At 33.1% G+C, this 21,324-nt stretch overlaps 1 protein-coding gene across 3 annotated transcripts in view; it reads left to right on the plus strand.

The window, feature by feature from the left end:
- cdh8 (cadherin 8) overlaps positions 1 to 21,324 on the plus strand; it is an 85,777-nt gene that overhangs the window by 50,508 nt on the left and 13,945 nt on the right. For all 3 annotated transcript variants that reach the window (XM_088613713.1, XM_088613712.1, XM_088613714.1), the window contains exons 4-7: positions 10,521 to 10,640; positions 13,418 to 13,585; positions 13,975 to 14,162; positions 17,774 to 18,027. In XM_088613713.1, coding sequence (XP_088469839.1) covers positions 10,521 to 10,640; positions 13,418 to 13,585; positions 13,975 to 14,162; positions 17,774 to 18,027 — 730 coding nt within the window. The remainder of the gene's footprint in view (positions 1 to 10,520; positions 10,641 to 13,417; positions 13,586 to 13,974; positions 14,163 to 17,773; positions 18,028 to 21,324) is intronic.

Consider the following 21,324-nt stretch of genomic DNA (forward strand, 5'->3'; position numbering starts at 1 on the left):
CAAGCTGCATCTTTGTCAGTTCACTTTATGATTGCTGACCTGACTCTTCAGCCACATTCTCTGTCCTTGTTCCATCTGGTAAATTCCTCACTTTCACATTTCACAATATTCATTAATCAAGTTCCAACCTTTTTGTGTATTTTTAATTTTTTGCCCATAACGTGGAGTTGAATATTAGTTTCTCTATTTGATTGAATAGTTACATCCATTTAAGGTAAGCCTGAACTGTAAATTAACTAGTTTTATAAGATGTACAGCCTCATACTGTGTTTTTAGTCTTTTATCAAAATCATATTGAATGCAAGTAATTTAAGATGAAACATCAATCAAGATTTTATTTTATTATTGTTTTCAAAGTCTTAATGACTTCATATAATCTCCAGACTAATTCCTTTTACTTTAAGCTAAATATTCTAAGATATTTTAGGTGGAATACACACACAAATCATTTTGTCATATCTGCTCTTTAATGTCTTTGGTTAGCAGCAGAAAAAGCACTGTGAAAGAACAGAAAAAGAAAAGTTATTTCATCATTCTTCATTTCAGCTAGGTAATTGATAAAACATTTACTATATATACAGTATTTGGATATCCAGGTATTTATATTTATGTGTGTCTGTTTGCGTATCTCAAAAATAGATGCTAGGAATATTGTTTGTGAAACCTATGCACACATACACATATTCTGTCTTAAAGATCAGTTATCCAGTGTAAAGTACAGAAGCCCCTGAGACTGAATTGACACCATCCTATGTAACTGGAACTTTTTTCAACATTTATGATAGCTCAATGTATCCATAGTAATATGTTAATAATGCTCTATTCATAAAGAAAGGTATTACTGTATAACACTGATTTTAATAAAGTGCTAGTGATTCAAAAGTGGACGGTGTAATTCTCAAAGTTCCGCAAACAAAATGGCTTTGCGATGGAACTAATTAAAATAAATCAGTGCCATTATGCTTTACATGGCAGCATCTCTTGCACTCGTCTGCAATGAATAAAAGATAGTTTTAATTGTTTTGCTCAATGTTTCTTGTAAATGGGTTGTCAGTGCTGCGTTCAGATGCCTCTTTGTTATGTAAGGCTTGTTGCTTGTCAGCCTCAATGTTCATTCAAGCTAGGGTTTCCTCTGTCTTATCAAAGACCATTAATTGCACCACAGAAGTGACACTGCAGGCATTTTTTGATGCTTTCTTACACATCATAAGCCTGAAGTCCCTTCTCAGTCATGGACTCATGGGAGCAATTTACATGATACTGACAAACTTCTAATGTTAATTTTCTTCTTAACCAGAGTTTCATTTTTCATCTTGCATTTTTATGTAGCAAAACACCTGCTAGGCTTTTCCTTTAGTGGATTTCTTGACCATCATGCTGACCCTTCTGATTTATTTCTCCAGGGATATATTTAACCTGTATTCTGCAGTCTCTGACTTGAGAGCAGCTTGGCTAAAGGCTTGTGCTATAAGCTCTCTACACTGGAGGCAAGACTCATATCTGAACAAGGCCTTTTTACACATTTTTATGCATATTATTTGTGCTTTCTTACAAAACACCACTTTTTAAAACACTACTATTCCTTGTCTGTTTTGAAATTTTAAAAATCTTTCCTAAATATAACACTCTGCATGTGAAAAGTATGTGGAATCACATTTAAAACCAAGGACAGGAATCACTTCTTCTGTAACAAAGGGTTACCGGAGTATGGAACAAACTATCACACCATGGTGATAACACACCATGATACCCTGGTGTGTTACTAGAATGGATGACATACTTGGATCAATTAACTGCAATCTACTAGACAAGCAGTATAGAGGGAGTGGTATTGTCTGTAACCTTTGTTATACTCTTATTTTCTCATTATGACACATTGCAATGTTCAATTCAATTCAACTTTATTGTCATTATACTTACACAGGTGCATAGTATAATGAAAAGTGTTTCTCATTAGTTACTCAGGTGCAGTATATAAATAGGGCAGAAGATAAGACAATAGACAGTAACACAATAGCAATAACAGTAACGTGTAATAACATAACATAAATAATATGTAATCAAGTAATCAATTCATTTTGTGTTCCACCCAAATATCAGGGTAGTGTCTGTATTTTTTAAGAAAACCTTAATTAGTATTTTTATTTAATATATTGTATCTTATGTGCTGTTTTTTAGGTTAAATCAAAATTAAACATTCTTTCAAAAAACATCTGCAGTAATACTTAATTTTAGAAAATATACTGTATTGTATATCAGGATTTTGCATCGATCACAAAATGATCTACAGTACTAGCATACTAAGCTGTGTTCCTTATAAATTAAGGTTGTTTGTGAGTATGTCTAATTCTATATATCTAGTTTACCATTTATTATTTCACACAAGTAATGTATACAGTTCTGCTCCCATGGAATTCTCTGGTAATTATTTAGGGAAAAACGCAATCACCATTTAAATACATTTACAAAATATTTTAGCAGTATTACATACATTTACGGTGCCAGCAGCCACATCAACCTGCAGCTCTCAACTGGCTACCCACTGAAGCTAAGCAGGGTTGAGCCTAGTCAGTACCTAAATCGGTGACCTCCTGTGAAGCTATGGTTGCTGCTGGTGTTAGTGGGACCACTGGGGGGCACCCACCCTGCAGTCTGTGTGGATCCTAATGCCCTGGTAAAGTGGCTGGGACACTATACTGTCGTGGGTGCCGTCTTTCGGATGAGACGTTAAACTGAGGTCCTGACTCTCAGTGGCCATTAAAGATCCAAAGGCATTTCAATATATGACCCCTTTAGTTTAATATTATGCTCATTATCATATTAATATCAGTATACTAGATGCATTTATCCAAGTTCTCTCTTTAAAAATAGTAGTCCTCAGACACTGTATGACCACCCCCTATTTTGCTTCTTTACAAAAGAATTCCCTTAATTCAATGATTTTTTGGCACACTTCATCCCACTATGAGTCATGTGTTAACAATTTAAGGTATACATTTTTAAACCAGTAATTCTCCATCTGAATCAACATTTAAAAAAATTCTAGTTGTAAACAAGTTTGGGAAATGCATTTCAATCTGCCCCTTCTTACTGTATGTTGAATCTGATTGACCCAGATTTGAGAAAGGTGCATACTGCTGTTCTTTACTGAAGCACTCACACTGTGCAAATTTATTAATGTATAACATGTCCACCTGGCTATACTGAGAAAACGAAAGAGACTGAGAGAGGTAAAAAAATGCTGAAGTTTGTTGAAAGCTTGTTTAGTTTCATTTTATTTTGTTACTGAATAGGAATACCTAGATAAGATGTTGTACCTCTTACTTTCACAAGCCACTAGTATACAGAAACATCTTAATCACATTGTGAGTGCTGTTTGATGTACAGTGCCTGAAGCCCAAATTGTATAATAGGTGCTCTGAATGTTGTCTTCTCATGCTTCACTGCTTATATGAATATACATGTGACCTGCAGACTGACAGGCAAAACCTCACTGTCTTCGAAGAAATAGTAGTTCTGTTTGCTTGGTGGTCATTATATACGATGTTGAGCTCTAGACAAGCATGGTAAAATTAAGTAAAACCCATTATATTAAAACAGTTAAAAATTGAGCTAATTTTTTTCAGCTTGTTAAAACATTGCAAACATTTAATTAAATGGTAATGCACATTTTCTATTTCAGCACCAGTCCCTAGTCTTTACTCTTTTCTTCATTAAATTAACACTTTTATCTCACGTTTTATTTTTTTCACATTATTGGATTATTCTCTTTTTTATTTCATGTAGACTGAAACATTTTTGTTTTTTCATGAGTTTTTTTTTTGGCCTTCCTTTATTTTATGTTTGTTTTCCAATGTTTTCATCACAAAACGTAATATAACACATTATTAAGTGCTTGTGCTAATGGTTATTAAATTAATCAACACCATTTTCCCCTTTAAACTTTCACTTTTTAATTCTTTTCACTTGAATTAATTCAGTCACTGCAAATATCTTTGGAAACTATCGCTTAAATGACATGTCAACAAAACTACTATATATCACTTTGTAAAACTCTGTATCATCTAATTTTACAGGAAGAAGATGAGTAGTGTAGCTCTACAGGCAGAGATTTATTTTTCCTATTTGTTTTAAAACCTGTTTAGTCCCTTAACTCTTTAAAGTTTATAGCTGTTTTTGATTCTGTCATTTTACCTGTGCTACAGGCATCAAATAAACTAAGAAACACAATAATCTACAATTGAGTTCTGCCCATCAGGGGCAAAAATCAGGATTCTCTGAAGCATAAAGAGTCAGAGAGTCTCAGTACAATTTTGAGGACAGACAAGATAATCTATACTGATTTTAAACGTCACACAGAGGAAGATTTCTAATCCCTCATTTATTACCTGAGGAACTGCTGAAAATTCTGCTAGTGTACAAGATGAATAAGTGTGAACCATTTCATGGTCCACTGCTTTAGTTTTTTTTATCCCACAAATTCATAAGCATCATTGTTACATTACCTGTTCATTGCATGCCTTTGAAGCAATCAGAAGCCTGGAAGACAAATCATCTCACACAATTATCAAAACCATTAGATCATTTTCAAGTTTACAGATAGATGTTTTAGCACTTATAGTCGTTTTTTTCTTTTCATTAAGATTTTCTATATAACAAAGAAAACTATAAAAATGTATTAGGGCAATAACACCAAGAAAGCTGACTGTAAATGAATAGCTAAATGGGTAAAGCCCAAAACATTCAGTACCGATTATCAAACATAAAACAATCTCAAGCTGCTTGCGTGGATTTTACATTATTAAAAGTAGTAGGATAAATTCTGTAACTATACATAGTACTGTACATACAATTAATGTACTGTGGTGAAGCAGAATATATTTTTGCTGGCCTGTGTTTTTCATTGCATAGATTAATTTTCCTCTGCTCTGTGTTTTTTTAATTTTTCACACTGTAGTAATTTCATTCTTGCGAGTTTAAATCTCTTAAAATGACATTCAAAAATGAGGTGCCCCACTGTGTTGACTTGTAACAGAATTTGAAAAACTACAGTCATCAATATCAATATTAAAAGAAAAGTGAAATAATATAACTTGTGATTGTCTTAGGTCTTGATATTGTAAAACTTAACATGACAAGATTTTCAGTGATATAAATTTCCCAAATCTTAATCTTAACTTTCCATTTTGTCAAAGTACTTAGAAAGTACATGGTGTTAAGTATTAAATGTAATAGGTTTCTGCTTTATCATACATAATTCAAATGTGACAGTCTTTCAGTCCTGCCGTGGAAAAATACTTAAAATATTTTGTGGTGTATTAAGCAATAGTGAATGAATAAATGCAAATGTTTGTACCGTACCTTTATTATATCTTTATAAACAGTTCTTCTAACAAGAGGGAAACAACACAAAACCCTAGGTTATCTAAAACAATAAAACACAAGAAAACCAATAAACGTGCCTATTTATGTACAGATAATATTAATGCCTTAAATTAGAAAGTGTATGCAAAAATATTAGAAGTACAGTATATTAGGAATTTTTATTATATTAATTATATTTATTAACTAGATGGAATATTATCTTAATCTAGTTAATAGTATTTAATCTAGTATCTAGTTTAGTTAATCCAAAAATGGCCTACTTACTATAATATTTATACAAACATTTTTGATGTTATAAAAGATTGCTCAATCAATATTTCAAACATTCATTTGATGTTTAATATCGATTGAAGAACTCTGCTTATGTGGCTTAATCTGCTAATAGGTCAGTATGTGGAACCTTAAAGCTTCTGTACATCCAGAAAATGAAACCTATTGGCAATATTTTTAAGTTTCATTAAACATTTATACACACAGGAGGAACATTGTTTTCTCTGATGTTGTTGAATATAAATACTGTAGTAAGCCCTCCAAAACTTTTTCTTTCATCTTCTGTGTATACAGTATACGCAGTATACAGTATGTGTGTACAAATACAGTAGATTGATGTAGTACCTGTTTAGATTAATATAAAACTAGAATTCTTTCATTGCAGTTAGAGGCACTCTGATAAATCCCATGATTGCAAGCTTCAGTCATATTTGACAGACATTGTAAAGGTTTGTTAACTGTGGATTGACTGACAGATACATTAAAGTGCACTTCAGCAGGGCTGGTAACCTTGTCAGTAAGACAGAGAGTATCAGCAACTGTGGGTTTTAGTTAAACCTTTGTGCCTCACAACTGGTCCTCAGAAAGCCAGTAATACAGCCCACAGTACATGGCAAGTGTATTTTTCTAGTGTAATAAACAAGTGTAAAGCCTGATAGCTCTTTTTAAATCATAAAGTGAAAGGTGAAGGCCATGCTGAAATATAGTTCCAGCACCCCTATACGTTTTTATGTTTATTTTGAATAGAGTTCGTTTTGAAGAAAATCCAAGTTTGTACTGTATCTAAAGTTTTATATAAAAGTAACATTAATAAACAAGCAATAGGTTTATTTCATGCTGAAAAAAAGAAGAAAGAAAACACAACGTTTCGGCCGTGGAGGCTTCTTCAGGTGTGAGCGCCAAGGCCGAAACGTTGTGTTTTCTTTCTTCTTTCTTTCAGCATGGAATAAACCTATTACTTGTTCCTTTGCAGCCTATGCATGCTAATGCAGCTACCTACCTGAACTACTACAGCTAACATTACTAAAGCCTAGTAATGATGAAGATTGTGTTACATTTCAGTATACTATAAATTCTTGAACAAAAAGCAACAAAGAGCACTTAAAGGTCTATCAAACTGAAATAATTGGTTTGTGATACTAAACCATGAACTCTTAAGCCATTTTTATTTACTGACAGTACTGCTGTCATGTCATACCCTGCTCACATGGATATTGAGCAGTATTGCATATACTGTAGGTTTTCTGTAGTGTGAGACAAGCAGGGTTTTAACATAATCTAAGATAAATGATTGTTAAAATATTAGTAACAAAACACACACATGCACACACATGTCGTAAACGGTTGGCTGATTTTGGTAACACTGAAAGCATGCTTCATTTGTTCTTATACTGTATTCAAAGTGATGCTAAGTAGCAATCAGAAATAATTAAAACCATACAAAACAAAATGAAAAACAATTGGCTATGAACATGAAAATGCCAAATTCTTTCAAATATGGAAGTGCAAGCAGTCATGTTCTCCACCCTTGAAATGATGTTATTAAATATGGTTGTATATATGTATAAGAATTAGCAATATAAAAAACACAGCACCTTTTTACATTACCTGGTGGCTTCCCTAACAACTGAAACTTAATGAACAATACAAGCAATATGTATTAAGAGCCAATCTATTTTCTTCTCCACAGTGGTGGAGGAGACCTGCTGCTTCCATGCTGACACAGCACCTTACTTTGACAAAGGTTTAATACATTAAAAATAAGAAAACAAAAACAAAAAAGAGAACCCAGTGCAGGAGATGTGAAATATTTTCAGCCCAACAGGCTGAAGATTAAAATAGCTGTCATGCCAAGTCACTCAATAATAATTACAAGCAACAGGCTGTGCATCACATGCAGTGTTACCACCAGGCCATCAACAGGGAAACACTTGCCTTCCTGTGTCATCATTGGTGTTCCTTGTTTTAACATCATTCCTTAATCAACATTTGAAGATACCTGCAGCTGGCCTCAAAGTTGTGCGTAACTATTCTTAGCATTAGCTGTCAAGCACCAAAGCCTGTCATTTAAAAATAATTACCATACCATCTGCAGTCTGATTAAGTTCTTTTTATTTTAAGAAACAACAATGCTTTTTGCATTTATATTTGATATCAAAAACGTTTATTGCAAAATGTCTTCGTTTGAAGCCAGTCAGCTCATAAACATATTAATATTCCCCTTTCTGTGAACGTAATAATACAGAAACATAACTTGAATATATATTAAATAAAGGAAGCAGATAAATACATTAAATTTGTTTTAACAGGAAAAAAACTGTCAGTAGAGAGTTGTACACAAATGTATGCAATATCTTTAAGATAAATTACAATGCAACTTTCTTTTACATTATGAATGAAATACAGTACTCATACATGTATTACACCAAAATAGTAGACCAGATCTCTGGAGCAGTGTTGCAGTAATGAGTCCCCTTTGATACAGCGTCTTCATTGTCTTTTTATTCCTTTTTTAAAATTTAGTTCTCATCTGGTCGTGTTTTGAGACATTTATTGTCTTTGTGCAGTGTAATTATAAAAAACAAGTCCTGTAACTGTTTTTTAGTTTTACTTTGTAGTGGCCACTATTGTAAATGATTTAGTGTAGAAAAAGTAGGGTGAGAGAAAAGGTCACTAGGTTTATGTCAGCATTGGTTATATTACTGTGGCTAAAGTCAGCAGCGGTACCCTCTCAAACATTAAGAACTTATACTATAGAACTGGATTGTGGTGTGAAAGGATCGACAAAAGTAAAAATCTCTGACCACTTTGTAGATGGTTTTTGGGTTATTATTAATATTTACATATTAAAATTATACATTATTACAAAAGTTTAATGTCTTACTAATTTCTATATTCAATATATGAATATATTTAATTGAGAAGCTATTTTTTTGGCTTTTGCAACACTGGAAATACAGCAATACATTATGTAACATTAGTAATCAGAATTAGATTGCATGAATTCTGATTGGAAAGACAAAAATGTCTCAGTGGGTAAGCAATCATGTAAAAAAAACATTTAAAACAAATTGCAAAATGTGAGTTGACCATTTACTGTACATCATCATCCATTCAGCAGTAGTAAGGCTTCAGCCTTGAGGTACAACATGCACTTGACACAGGTTAAATTAACTGCTAATTTGGAAGCCAAATACAAAATGTACAGATAGTAATTAATAAATTACTCTTGGCATGAAAGATGATAATGTGTAACGCTTACATGCTTTCCTTTCTTAAAAAAATAAAAATTAAGTTATGTATTAAGTAAATGTCTTGACAATTGCGGAATTTAATTTTATTCTTTGATACATATTTTGTAGTTAGGGAATTCTTTACTTACTGTATGAAACTGACTTAATCACTTTCACACTGTTTATTGCTAAAATGCAATAGCTCAGGTACATGGGTTAACTTTGTGCTTTTAACTATTCAATTTTAATAGAAGTTACATATACTCCTCTAGGTTTTGTTTGATGGTAAATCCCTACATTTGTTCTGCTTCCACTTCTGAGCATAACATTTGCTACAGTGTGCTTTACGGGTAATTGGTCAAGGCATATCTTAACCCCCAAGAATATGGGTCATTTTTTTTTCTTCTAGCAGTAGTTCACCATCTAAAACCAAAAATAAAAGTTATACTCATAAAGCATAAGCTTTCCTGTTTTTCAAGAAATTTCAGGTGTATAAACAGTTACAGTAGTTGAGAAGAAACCATACAGTATGTACAGTATAAAATATGTTGATATTATTAAAAATAGTTTTGCATACAAAATAATCATGTATCAAATGTATGCATTTATATGCATTTATATACGTAAATATTTCATAAAATTGTTCTTTTGCTAAATGTCTTCATCACAGCAACATTCTTGACAGGGTGCATTTGCTCTGTTTGTGAAACATTTTCCTATTTGCACTTGGTTAATATGAACTTTATCAACTTAGTACTTAGTAGAACATCTGAAATATGGGCCAAGACTATTCTAAGAAGAGTTCTGCTTTTAAAACCAATTCTACAGTATATTCTGAGCCAGTGCAATCAGTGAAGAAAGGCTGAGTACATAAGCTACAGTATGTTGTAGTAACCCAAAAATAATCTTAGGATCTAAGCAGGTGAACTACAGAAGGGCATTTTAAGTTTTCACCAGGTGCACCACTGCTTTCACTAGCAGCCAAAAGCTAATGAAGGGGCATGGTTCACAGTGCCAGTTGAAATTCCCATGTCAACGGGTTAGGAACAGCAAACCCTTAGTAGAAACAGCATAGCTAATGTACCTCATCATTAGAGGAAGAACATATTTTTACAATGTACAGTACATTCTGGGCCATTTACGGAGTGTCATCAGAAGGTACTTTCAAGCTGATTTATAAATCAAGGTATGTGAACTCAAATATCAAAGCATAATTACAGTACTGTACTGTATGTTGGACATATGCCTATTATACATTGGATATCAGGGCAATTAATGTGTACATAGAACTATAGGGGTGTCAGATACTTTGTAAAATGTCTTTATAACAAGGATTCTTTAACAGTAATGTTTTGCAGAAACAAAAGTACACCATAATAGCTTAAATGTTTAATAAAGTAAAATTTGAAAAGTAAGAAGTAAGATGTGTTAAGAAACATTATGATTTTGAGATCATTAAGATTCTTTACTTTTAAAGTACAGTAAAATAGTTAAGATAGGACTCTGTTTCAGATGCAACATATACAGTACAATACTTTCCATTTCTGTCTTTACAGTTCAAAGCTTGTAGTTAATATCTTAGTCCTGTGGGATGCATTTGTTGTTATTTTTTTTCCTCTCTTTTATCTTCAGGCACTTCGGTCACTAAAGTAACAGCCACAGATGCAGATGACCCAGTCTATGGAAACAGTGCCAGGCTAGTTTACAGTATTGTGGAAGGACAGCCGTACTTCTCCATTGATGCAAACACTGGTGAGTCAGTGCACCTGGTTATAAATCCAATGCATTTTATGGAATGCAATTTTGAAGTACTCACAAGGGACTCTAGGAATTCAGATTCTATGTTAAATGTCATTTTTCATTAAGAATGTAATTTATTATATGCCTTTTATTAGTATTTTAACCTCTTCATTTCAAGGTTGGCTTACACATTTGTAACTGACAATCAAAATAAAAATAAAATGTGTGTACACCAACAAATTCCAAACATTCCTCATTTTACTTGTTTACTGTACGTAGACATGCCTACAGTATTTATCTGGTTGCCATTCATTTCCTCATTCATTCATACAGTAGCTTCTCAAAAGTATTCTTAAGTTCATAAGTAAGGTATTTTAATTTACTGAATTTAAGTTAAGGGTTCCAGTAAGGCCAAAGTTTATAAACATAAGGAAGTACACTAATGATGTGGAGAAGCCATTATTTAAACAGATATTATTTTAAAATAATACTGTATGTATTATCTATCTGGAGTCTAAAAAAACAGGTTTGGAGTATTTGGCTTTTATATCAGGATCTGGAATAGACCCACTATCACAGCAGTTTTAAATTTCTACAATAGTATACAGTGTATATGTTTGAATGCATCATTTAAGGTTCTGTAAATCTGTAAATTATATTGTTTAAACAGGATATTCTCATGCATCAGGTGTAAATGAATCGAAACTTAAGCCAATCTTAAAAAAAAAATTAATTCTAGATTGATGATTGCTATTTTTATATAAGTAAAATTATATTTATGAGAAACTAAATATTAGCATTCCATTAGAAGTTCCATTTAAAAAAAAAGATTGAACATTGCGTACATTTTTTATGTGTAACATGATTACATACCGTATATCAGACACTTTACTGTTTGTTTTATTTTTGACCCCTTCTTTTTAATTAAGCAGTGCCAACTTTTGAAAAACAAGCAATCATTTGCAAAATCGTGTGCACACATCTGAGCATAATTATTGAATTTATGCAGATGGATCAGTCAAGTGAGCCAGATGTTTTAATGAGTGTTAATGAAAAAATAAAGGTGGGGGAAACAGCCGTTAGATGCAGAATGACATCTACAATGCAATGCAGCAAATTAATCGTATTTGATAATAAACATCATGCTCTAATTCATCAGTTGATGGATAGAGGAATTCTTCCACACGTTTATGAACATTTTTATTATTATTTTAATTCAGTGCTAATACATAGCTATCCTTTAGGATAAGACCATGCTAATGGAAATCTCCTGCAAAGGGGAAGACACCTCTGTGCATATTAAAAAGCATTGAAGCCTCTTGGTCTTCAATCTGGTGGATTAGATTTCCCTTGGCATTGTAACGCACGACTTACTACTTCAATAATTTGGTCCAAATCCTCATTTTGCTTTCATAGCAATGAAACTGAATTTGTAAAGAAGTGCTATGGATGGTTCATAGTAGTAATGTTTTTACTCTGTGGGTAGGACAAGAATATATCTCTTATATATCTTATCTCTTGCATTGCTATTTCTTTAGCTGCTTCCAGCACCATTTACTTCACCAATGTGTTAGCACATACAGTAGAGAAGATATCCTAAGAGTTCCATGAGAAGAACACATGTACTGTATAGTCATGTACTGTAGATGCTTTGTGTGCATTAGGTTGTCTCATTTAGATTCTGGTGAACCTAAGACAATATGAGTTTTATCATAATGACCTTTCAAATTAATCAAAAAAAGGGGAATGACATGAAACCGATGAGAGCAAAAGCACGTTTTCAATACAGGTAAGACCTCTAAGTGCATTTTAAAGCAGAAGCAATATGAATAAAATTAAAGATCTTTTTATTTCATCTACTGTACTTTGCTCACCTGCTTTCTTCTGTCTTTAGTTCACCCTTATACTGTATGTGGCTTCATTTTACATAAATAATGTATCCAAGTGTAAAGAAAGTGAAATATGCATTACATGTAATCTACTCCATACCAAATGTGCCTTGATATAGCAGTTTTTATATTTATTCAATGAATCTGCAAGGTTCTTTATTCACAGAGGATTATCCACATCTGGTAGTGTGCTTTATGTTCTTTTCTGTGGTACAGTAGTCAATAAGCTCCAGTGTGCATACAATACATAAGATTATGCCTAACAAAATCATTCTCATCCAATGAGAATCTAAATGCAAATTACTTTATTCACTGATAACAACAACCCAGGAAACAAACAGGCTGATGTTGTCTCAGCAAAGGGCTACATAGGATACAAACTCACAGCACATAAGTGCTCTAAATTCAGCATTTGACAAAGGTGATCATTTTTGAATACTTAATTTGAAATGACTAGTCTGTTTTAAAGCTGTCATTTGCCAGGATTTGAAAAGTTAGTCTAATCTACACAATTATCTAAATTAAGTCTCATACAAAACCGATTGCAACAGGACCTACAGATTTCACATTTGACTTGAGAGGAAGTGTAGCAAAAATTATTAGTTTTTTTTTTGTATTTGACCCTTTTATTATGATTTAGCTTAAAAGCAGTACTCAATTTTACAGTCATTCTTTATCATTATGCACTGTTTTCATTGGTATTTCACACATCATAGACAACCATTTGAAATGATGTCATGTTTTTTTGGTGAGCAATACATAATATTATCGGTACTTAGAATTGAAGATCAATTATATTTATTTTTTATATATTTTTAAAGCTGCATGTTTAATTTTTTTTTTTGAAGTCACTTCAAACGTTTAAGACTTTTCTTCTTTTGTCTATTTTTTCCATCATAGGTGTTATCAGAACTGCCCTGTCCGATATGGATCGTGAAGCCAGGGAGCAGTACCATGTTGTCATTCAGGCAAAAGACATGGGTGGTCACATGGGAGGGCTGTCAGGAACTACGACAGTCACGATTACTCTATCAGATGTCAATGACAACCCACCTAAATTTTCACAAAGTACGTGCGATTTGTCCGATTCCTTACTCACAGTAATACATGTCAATCATTGTACAGAGCTGCACAGTTTTATGTTTGGTTCATGGCTTTGCTTGAATTAAATTTTGTAACTTTCTAGGATATATTTGGACACATTTAAACGGTTTGGTTTTCCCGGTATTACTTTAGTCAACTAGTTATGCTACTCTAGATTTCTCTTGTATCTGTCATAAAAATTATTCAAAACACAAGAACATTGCAGGATGTTTAGTGTCTGTACAAAAATAGTGTTTAGTTCTACCTACTCTGTACTGTATACCAAATGATGTAGAGCCAAAAGGAATGAAAATGGGATTGTAAGACTTTTTTTGAATAGTGCTGTTTGACCGATTTATTCTTTTTTCTTTAAGGTTTGTATCACTTCTCAATACCAGAGAACCTTGCTGTTGGTAATGCTGGGGGGCGAGTGAAGGCAAATGACCGAGATATAGGAGAAAATGCTAAGTCTTCATACAGTATTATTGAAGGAGATGGAATAGATGTTTTTGAGATAACCACAGATCCTCAAACACAGGACGGAATTCTTCGTTTGAAAAAGGTTTGTCATGTTCAAGAACTTTTGTTTGGGGATTTTGTTTGGGGTTCTTTATGTAGAGCAATGTGGTTGGCATTATCAAACTTACAAGTAATAGGTTTATTCCATGCTGAAAGGAGAAGAAAGAAAACACAACGTTTTCAGCTGTGGAGCCTTCTTCAGGTGTGAGAAAGACAGGGCAGTAAGAAAAGGTAATGTAGCAGGAGAACAAAAGCTGGGAGAGAGGAGGAGCAGGAGGTGGGAGCAAGGGACAGACAGAGTAGTTAATCAGGTAGTGTGAAGTCAGGATAGGTGAAGAGAGGTGTGAAATGAAACCTACAATGAATAGAGAGAATTTAGAAGAAAATTATCAAACTTATTTTAATTTTCTGTTACAGAGAAATGTTGATCTTAAGTTTAAGCTTTCATTTCCTTCTGTACCAGTCCATTTGAGAGTTTAGTGGCTTGGTATAGAAGAATTCACAGTGAGAATTTACAATACTTTAAAACAAAGGGCTACACAGGATACATAGGATTGTGTTGTAAAGATGCTATCTTTTAATGAAGGCGTCACAAGCTACATTCAAGTAAGCTTGTTATTATAGTGCTGAAGAGGGTTTATGTGGACACATCCTCTTCTACACATACCATTTCAGTTACTTCATGAAAAAGGGCTGCAGAAACCAAAGAACCAGTTTAAACTGAAAAAAAAACAAAATCTTTATGCAAATTTTCAGCCCTTACTTATAGTCTGTAAATCTGACAAAACAAAGTAAACCTTTGCCTACCTCAAGGACATCCTTTGGTAAGGGGATTGAGGGCTTTAGCTCAGAATCTTACAGCTTTATCCCAATTCTTTGTCATCCAGCATCTCATCTGTTTAGTCAGCTGCCTGTTCCAGCTGTATAGTTGGAAGGAATTCTACTTGGAAATGAAACTCCTGGCTTGACAACTCTTTTCAGAATGGCTCTCCGACTGGCATTAATTTCAGTGAATACAATCTTATTTTCATGGATAACAAGCATTGCAGATGACTGTAAATGTCAAGATATTTTGTAGAAATGTTGTACTATGGATTGACAGTTCCACATTTTCCTTAATATTGTAATCACAATTATAAGTTCATCATCAAACAAACAATATTAAATAAATATGTAATTAGAAAATTTAGAAAAAAACAACTCCTGAAAATCACTAGATTGTGCTGAAGCAAAGATGCAAAGAAAACTGTATCTTTACACTGAATTATGACTTGCTAATCATTCCATCTTCACCTGGTTTTGAATCAGTTACTGCAAGGGTATTGTAAAGAGAGTTTGCAAGGCATTCTTTAATACATGTCTTAAGTATAGATATTATGAGCATTATGAGGATGTGAAAAAGTTTAAAAACTATGAAATTAGAATTTTAAATGATCTTTTGTAAATGTTTTGAAGTGTATCTGTGACCCTGGAGTTCTTTAAAAGCCTATTGATGTTTCTTGTGTAATGTGTAACATAGACTAAGTGGAACAATTTGAAAAGAGCCCTACCAAACACAGCTTCATACACTGCTCTCTAATATACAGAGCAAATTATTAGAAGTCCTTAGAAACAAGGTCAAAAATATCGATTTAAATGGGACTGCAGAGGCATGGAGAGACACGGAGTCGGAAGAGCCTTTGTTGTTGCAGGGTGTAAGCTTTTTATCTTCAGACCCTCGGGCTGATCTCTCGCTGGTGAGTGGGATGTGCAGCTTCCTGTACTAGCCAACTCCAATCTTTGATGTTCCTAAATATGCTTTATGTTTACATACACTTACTATGTTGCTTCTCCCAAGGAAATATGGCATGTATAATAGAGCTTCTGGCTGCAAGTGGCTGCAGCGTCAAGGGAATTACATGGAAGGAAATGCATCGTTTTGCACATGGTATACGAGAACCAGCACTTAATTTACCACATACAGCCCAGCACACAATAGATATAAAATTAAACTCCTGCACTTTCAATGCAAGCAGGTGGAGTAGCATTCATTTTCAAGTTTTCAAACAATCTGTGATGGGATAGTACACAGATTTGAAGTCTATATCTAATGAGGCTAAGAAAAATGAGAAATGTCTTACATACTGTATGAAGATTGGCAACATGATCATTTATTTCCCAAATTGTATTTTTTTAAAACTTTTTAGTACAATTTACAAAGGATGGATAAAATGACAATTAAATCTGGTATACAACATTAATGTCATTCTGACACTAGAGAGAAAGCAATTTGAACTATGTACTGTATACAGTAGGTACCAAAGTTGAAAAAATACTGCAAATTCTTCATTCATATGGATGCATTATTTTTTTATAGTGCATTGCTTATTAAGCTATAATGTTTTTAATTATTTTAAATGACATTCTCCAGCAGTTATAAGTGAGTAATCTTACAGTTAGTAGATATTGTAATAGCAAGGGCTATTATTTCATTTTATTAAATACTGGAAGGCATTTCAATGGGTATTGCACACCCACTTACTAAGGTCCATTAAAGTCTATTTTAGTACTGATTATTACTGATGCGTTTTGTCAATTTTAAAACTTCAAGTGCTCTTTTGCCACTGTTCAGCTGTTAGTCCACTTGCTGTTGTGAGTAGGTTTATAAAGCAATGTGAATGCTGGACTGCTTCCTGGGCTAATACAGACACTATTGCAGGGTTTTTCTTCCTTTGGCCCCAATGCCAGACATGTAGACTTCAAAGCTCCCTGTTGGTACTGATTCCCAGCTGTGTGCTGTTCACAGCTGTGCCTGCTCTTGGCAGGTTTCCAAGACGGGCTCTGACCATGGTTTGGAACTGTTACTTTTTAAAAAAAGTCTGATGCATTTCTAATTCCCAAAGGAGCTCCCACCATCCAACCCAGTTTTTATTCCCTTTATTATTCAGTTTTATATAGTGTAAAGTGACTTTATCCCATTATGACAGCATTATGAGAGATCCCAGGGGTGATTGAAAATACAGGGCCATATCAAATAAATGTGTGGGACATAATATACTACTGTATATGATAACACTAATGTTGAAGTAAAATATTGGATGGAAGAATATTTCAATGAAATGGAACAAAAGATCACAAGCAGTGCTATTCTAAACCATCAAAATACTACTAATTTTGCATGCAGGATATACATTTTTTCCAAATATAATATTTGCTTCTCTAAAGCATACTGTTTACAAGAACTGTATCTATGGATTTTATATCTTGTGAAATATTTCTGTTTCCAGTACCAGTGTATACAATATGTATGTAATTGACATTGTATGCAATTACTTTCAAGCTCACAACAAATTTCCTATAGTGGTATTAGATTAACCTTAATTACAGTCTTGATCCATTAAAGGTATTCTGTGTGCTCTCACATTTATAACACATTGATTGCTTAATGTGGAATTTGACATTTTGCCGATAGATGATTGTTTCGTGTTATTTTGCTCTTGAAAATTATTTTTTTTATTTGAGTTTTAAGTGTAGGAAAACAGAGATGGCATTCTTGGAATGAAACATTGCAAATACAGAGAAATCCTCCAAAGTTTCATCCATCAGCATTAGATTCATTTGTTCTTGCTGCTGTGGTCATTAGTGAAAGGCATTCATCTCTGTCATCTCTAACAGCCTCTGGACTTTGAGGACAAAAAATCCTATACGCTGAAGGTGGAGGCAGCCAACATTCGTATTGATCCTCAGTTCAGCAACGGTGTTCCCTTCAAGGATACGGCAACAGTGAAGATTGCGGTTGAAGATTCGGATGAACCCCCAGTCTTTTCAAAACCTACTTACTTTCTGAGCATACATGAAAATGCAACCATTAACTCTGTTATTGGCAATGTGTCTGCTACTGACCCAGATGCTACTAAAAGCCACGTAAGGTAAGATGAGACGAGTGCTATTCAGATCTGCATTCTGTTTGGCACAAATACAAAAGGTGCATATTGATTTTTCTTTTCTCACTTTTGTGAGACACAGACATAGTAGAGTTCTGCATTTGAAAGATTTAACTTCTGAACCACTGGTATCTATCTTATAAGACATGACACATGGGTTTAGTGAAACCACAGTTGTGTTCAAAGCACAACATGTCAAGCTTAAGACCTCTGGTCAATGAAGAGTCAGAAACCTTAGCTTTTATATCTATTTTTTGGTCTTGAAAATCAAGATTTGGATGCTATTTTGTTTGTCTATTTTAAAATAAAAACATATCTCTATTGTTTAGGGTTGAAAAAAAATAGATTTAAATAATATTAGTAACAACTGATATGACCTGCAGATATGGAATAACATACTTCTTCTGACCTGTTCTGAGAATCATCACTCAAAGCCTCCTTGAGTATGAGTTAGAAATGCAATTTTCACCTCTGCATTTCATTAACTCTCTAGTGACTCAAAATGTTTCAAGAGACAACATTCAACAGGTACTGCAATTATATATTGAATGAAAATGGAAATGGTGTTCCAACTGGGCATGTAGACTGATTATTTTTTCTTGAATGTTGTGTAAGTTAAATAAAAGGTGAGAAAATGATTTTGAGTGAGTTATGATTTATTTATACAGGTCCTTCTAATTTAAATTTTGAATTGCAAAATTAGTACTTCTTTTTAATGACTATAGCTGAAATCAAAGCAAATGGAACATTCTAAGAATGTACTGTCTAGTCAGGTTCAGAAATATCAAATTTTGCAATGGTGCTAAAAGTGACAGGTTAGAAACCTTGTATAACAATTCTGTTCCCAGATTTCTTAAGTAAACAAGCTGTATCCTAAAATATTTTCCAAATATATATATTTGCAACAATTGTAATTCTTCCCATTCTAATGCAGCAAGGTTTTTGTAAAACCTTTTAGCCCTCTTTTAAAAAGTAATTGAATTACAAGAAACAAAGAGACATCAAATATTTGCGTTGCAAAGTACAGGCTAATTTAAAAAAGACAAAAATCTGCACAGTAAAGCTCTTGCAGATAAAGGAGGTTATCCTACTTGTGATTTAATACCATCTCTGCTTACAAATGACATATCTACAATTGCATATTACATTCTTTTCATTAGTGATACTTGCAGTTGTTTTCCACTTTTCACAATAGTTTAATTATGACAGTTAAGACAGGTATTATTCAATGCATTGATACACTGAAGATAGACATACTGTAGTGTGAACTTGACAAAAAGTTATATTGAATGTTCTATTCAAGAGGTTGTTTTTTTTTTCGGAAACACTGTTTGAAGCCATTATTGGGTTACCACATGGTGGTTATTTTATTTATTTTAAATTGTGCTTTTCACCTGAGATTTTAGAGGGGGTGGTCCTGAATTCTAATTCAGACACAGACCGCAGCCATGATGTATAAAAACAGTAAAATAAAGGCTAAAGTACAAAGGATTTTTTATTATATAACACACATAAAAGCATCTAATTAAACCTGACTTCTGTGGAAAAAAGGTGTTATTCTCTAAGGAAAGAAATATAGAATTTAGAAATATTCCAAGAAAGGGATATAAGAAGAAAACAGAAAACAATTGTGTGGTCTATCAATAATACTGACTGTACTATACTGTACATATTCTTCGTAGTCTCAACATGCTTTCCATAATAAACATTATTTTATTTTGTATGTAGACAATATTCCTTCATATGAATTTGTTTTCTTAGTAATTTTGTAATTAAATCATTTTAGTTTTTTTTTCAAGCATGATTAATTTATTTTTCATTTTCAATTGCTGAAGCTTGAAGTAACTCTGTCAGTGTCAATAGTCCAAGCCCAAACTTACAGCCAAGCCACATTAGGTAAAGCTTTAGAGAATTTAGTTAAAGGCTGCTGTAAGATTTATTTTTCTGTCAGAATGACATTTTAAACAAGAAAAAGTGTACTCAGAACAGATTCTCTGAAGCAAAGTGGTTAATGTCACATTACTTCCCATATCTGCCAAATGAAATGATAGCATCCAACAAAATAGCTGAATAGGTTACGGAACACCATGTCTTTGAAGCTAATGGCTCTGATGTGACTTGACATTTTCTTGCTATTTTGTGTGGTTTGCCAATACAGATAAATTGTCCAAGTATGCTTAGAAGATTCTGTTCCATTTAGTTAGTAGAAGTTTATTAGAGTCCCCCTAGGGCGATTTCCATATGCACTATTAACAGATACAGTACAAAACACTTTTTATTCATCCATATCAAATATGGTATTATACACATTAAAACATTTGGAAAACAACTATAATTAAAAACTGTAGCATTCAAAGCTTCTATTAAAGTTTTCTCTTTTAGGAAATGTAATAAGTCCAATTTGTAATTAGGTTTAACTATTTGCTTTTTTTATTAGCTTTTGACAGTATTAGTAAATAGTATAGTAAATACTTAAATAGTAATTATTCCATGATTAATTTTAGCCACTATTTGTTCATTTGTAGGTACCCTTTCAAACATTAGAAAGTACATCTGCCATCTCATGTATTCATAAATTGTTTGCTTATTATTAACATTATTAGTAGCAATAAAAGATAATAAAATGTTCTTAATTATTTTACATGCATATTTTCATTTCTAGATACAACTCTTGCCTTCTTTAAAGTCACCACGTAACAAGTCTGAGTCACTTGTTTTCTTTGTAACTTTTATTCTATCTACACTGCCAAAACAGTCCAGGATGAAATAGTATGTTGCACTGTGCCTGAAGGTGCTACTTTGTGTTTGCTGTGGTGGGATCTAAGGTATTACAACTAGAATTTTAAGCCATACAGTAGGTTCAATTCTCAGTACAGCTACTGATTCACTGTATGACCTTGAGAAATTCCCTTTAGCTTTTTTTCCCATCTCCAACTCTACTTTAGCAGCTAAAGGAATGTTCATGTTTTTGTCAGGTTCATAAGTTGCAGCACAGTTCTTTCTTGGTGACATGAGCTTTAAACTTAAATAGCTGTTTCTTCTCCTTGAATGTATGTTAGGCAAAAACTATGTGATTATGGTGTTCCTTATTCACCATTGGAGTACCTTGTATAATCTGAGCATTTTTTGATAAAAGCAAAGACGTATGATTAGGCAGAATAGTCTTGAAATTTTCCTTGAGATTTGTATGATGGAAATTAAGCATAAATGTCATGATAGAAGAGCTTTTTTTATTGCAAAGACATTATTAATCCTATAGTAAACCTAAATTTATTCAATTCC

The sequence above is a fragment of the Lepisosteus platostomus genome, chromosome 20 (assembly GCF_059453375.1).
Source record: "Lepisosteus platostomus isolate fLepPlt1 chromosome 20, fLepPlt1.hap1, whole genome shotgun sequence".
NCBI classification, from domain to species: Eukaryota; Metazoa; Chordata; class Actinopteri; order Semionotiformes; family Lepisosteidae; genus Lepisosteus; species Lepisosteus platostomus.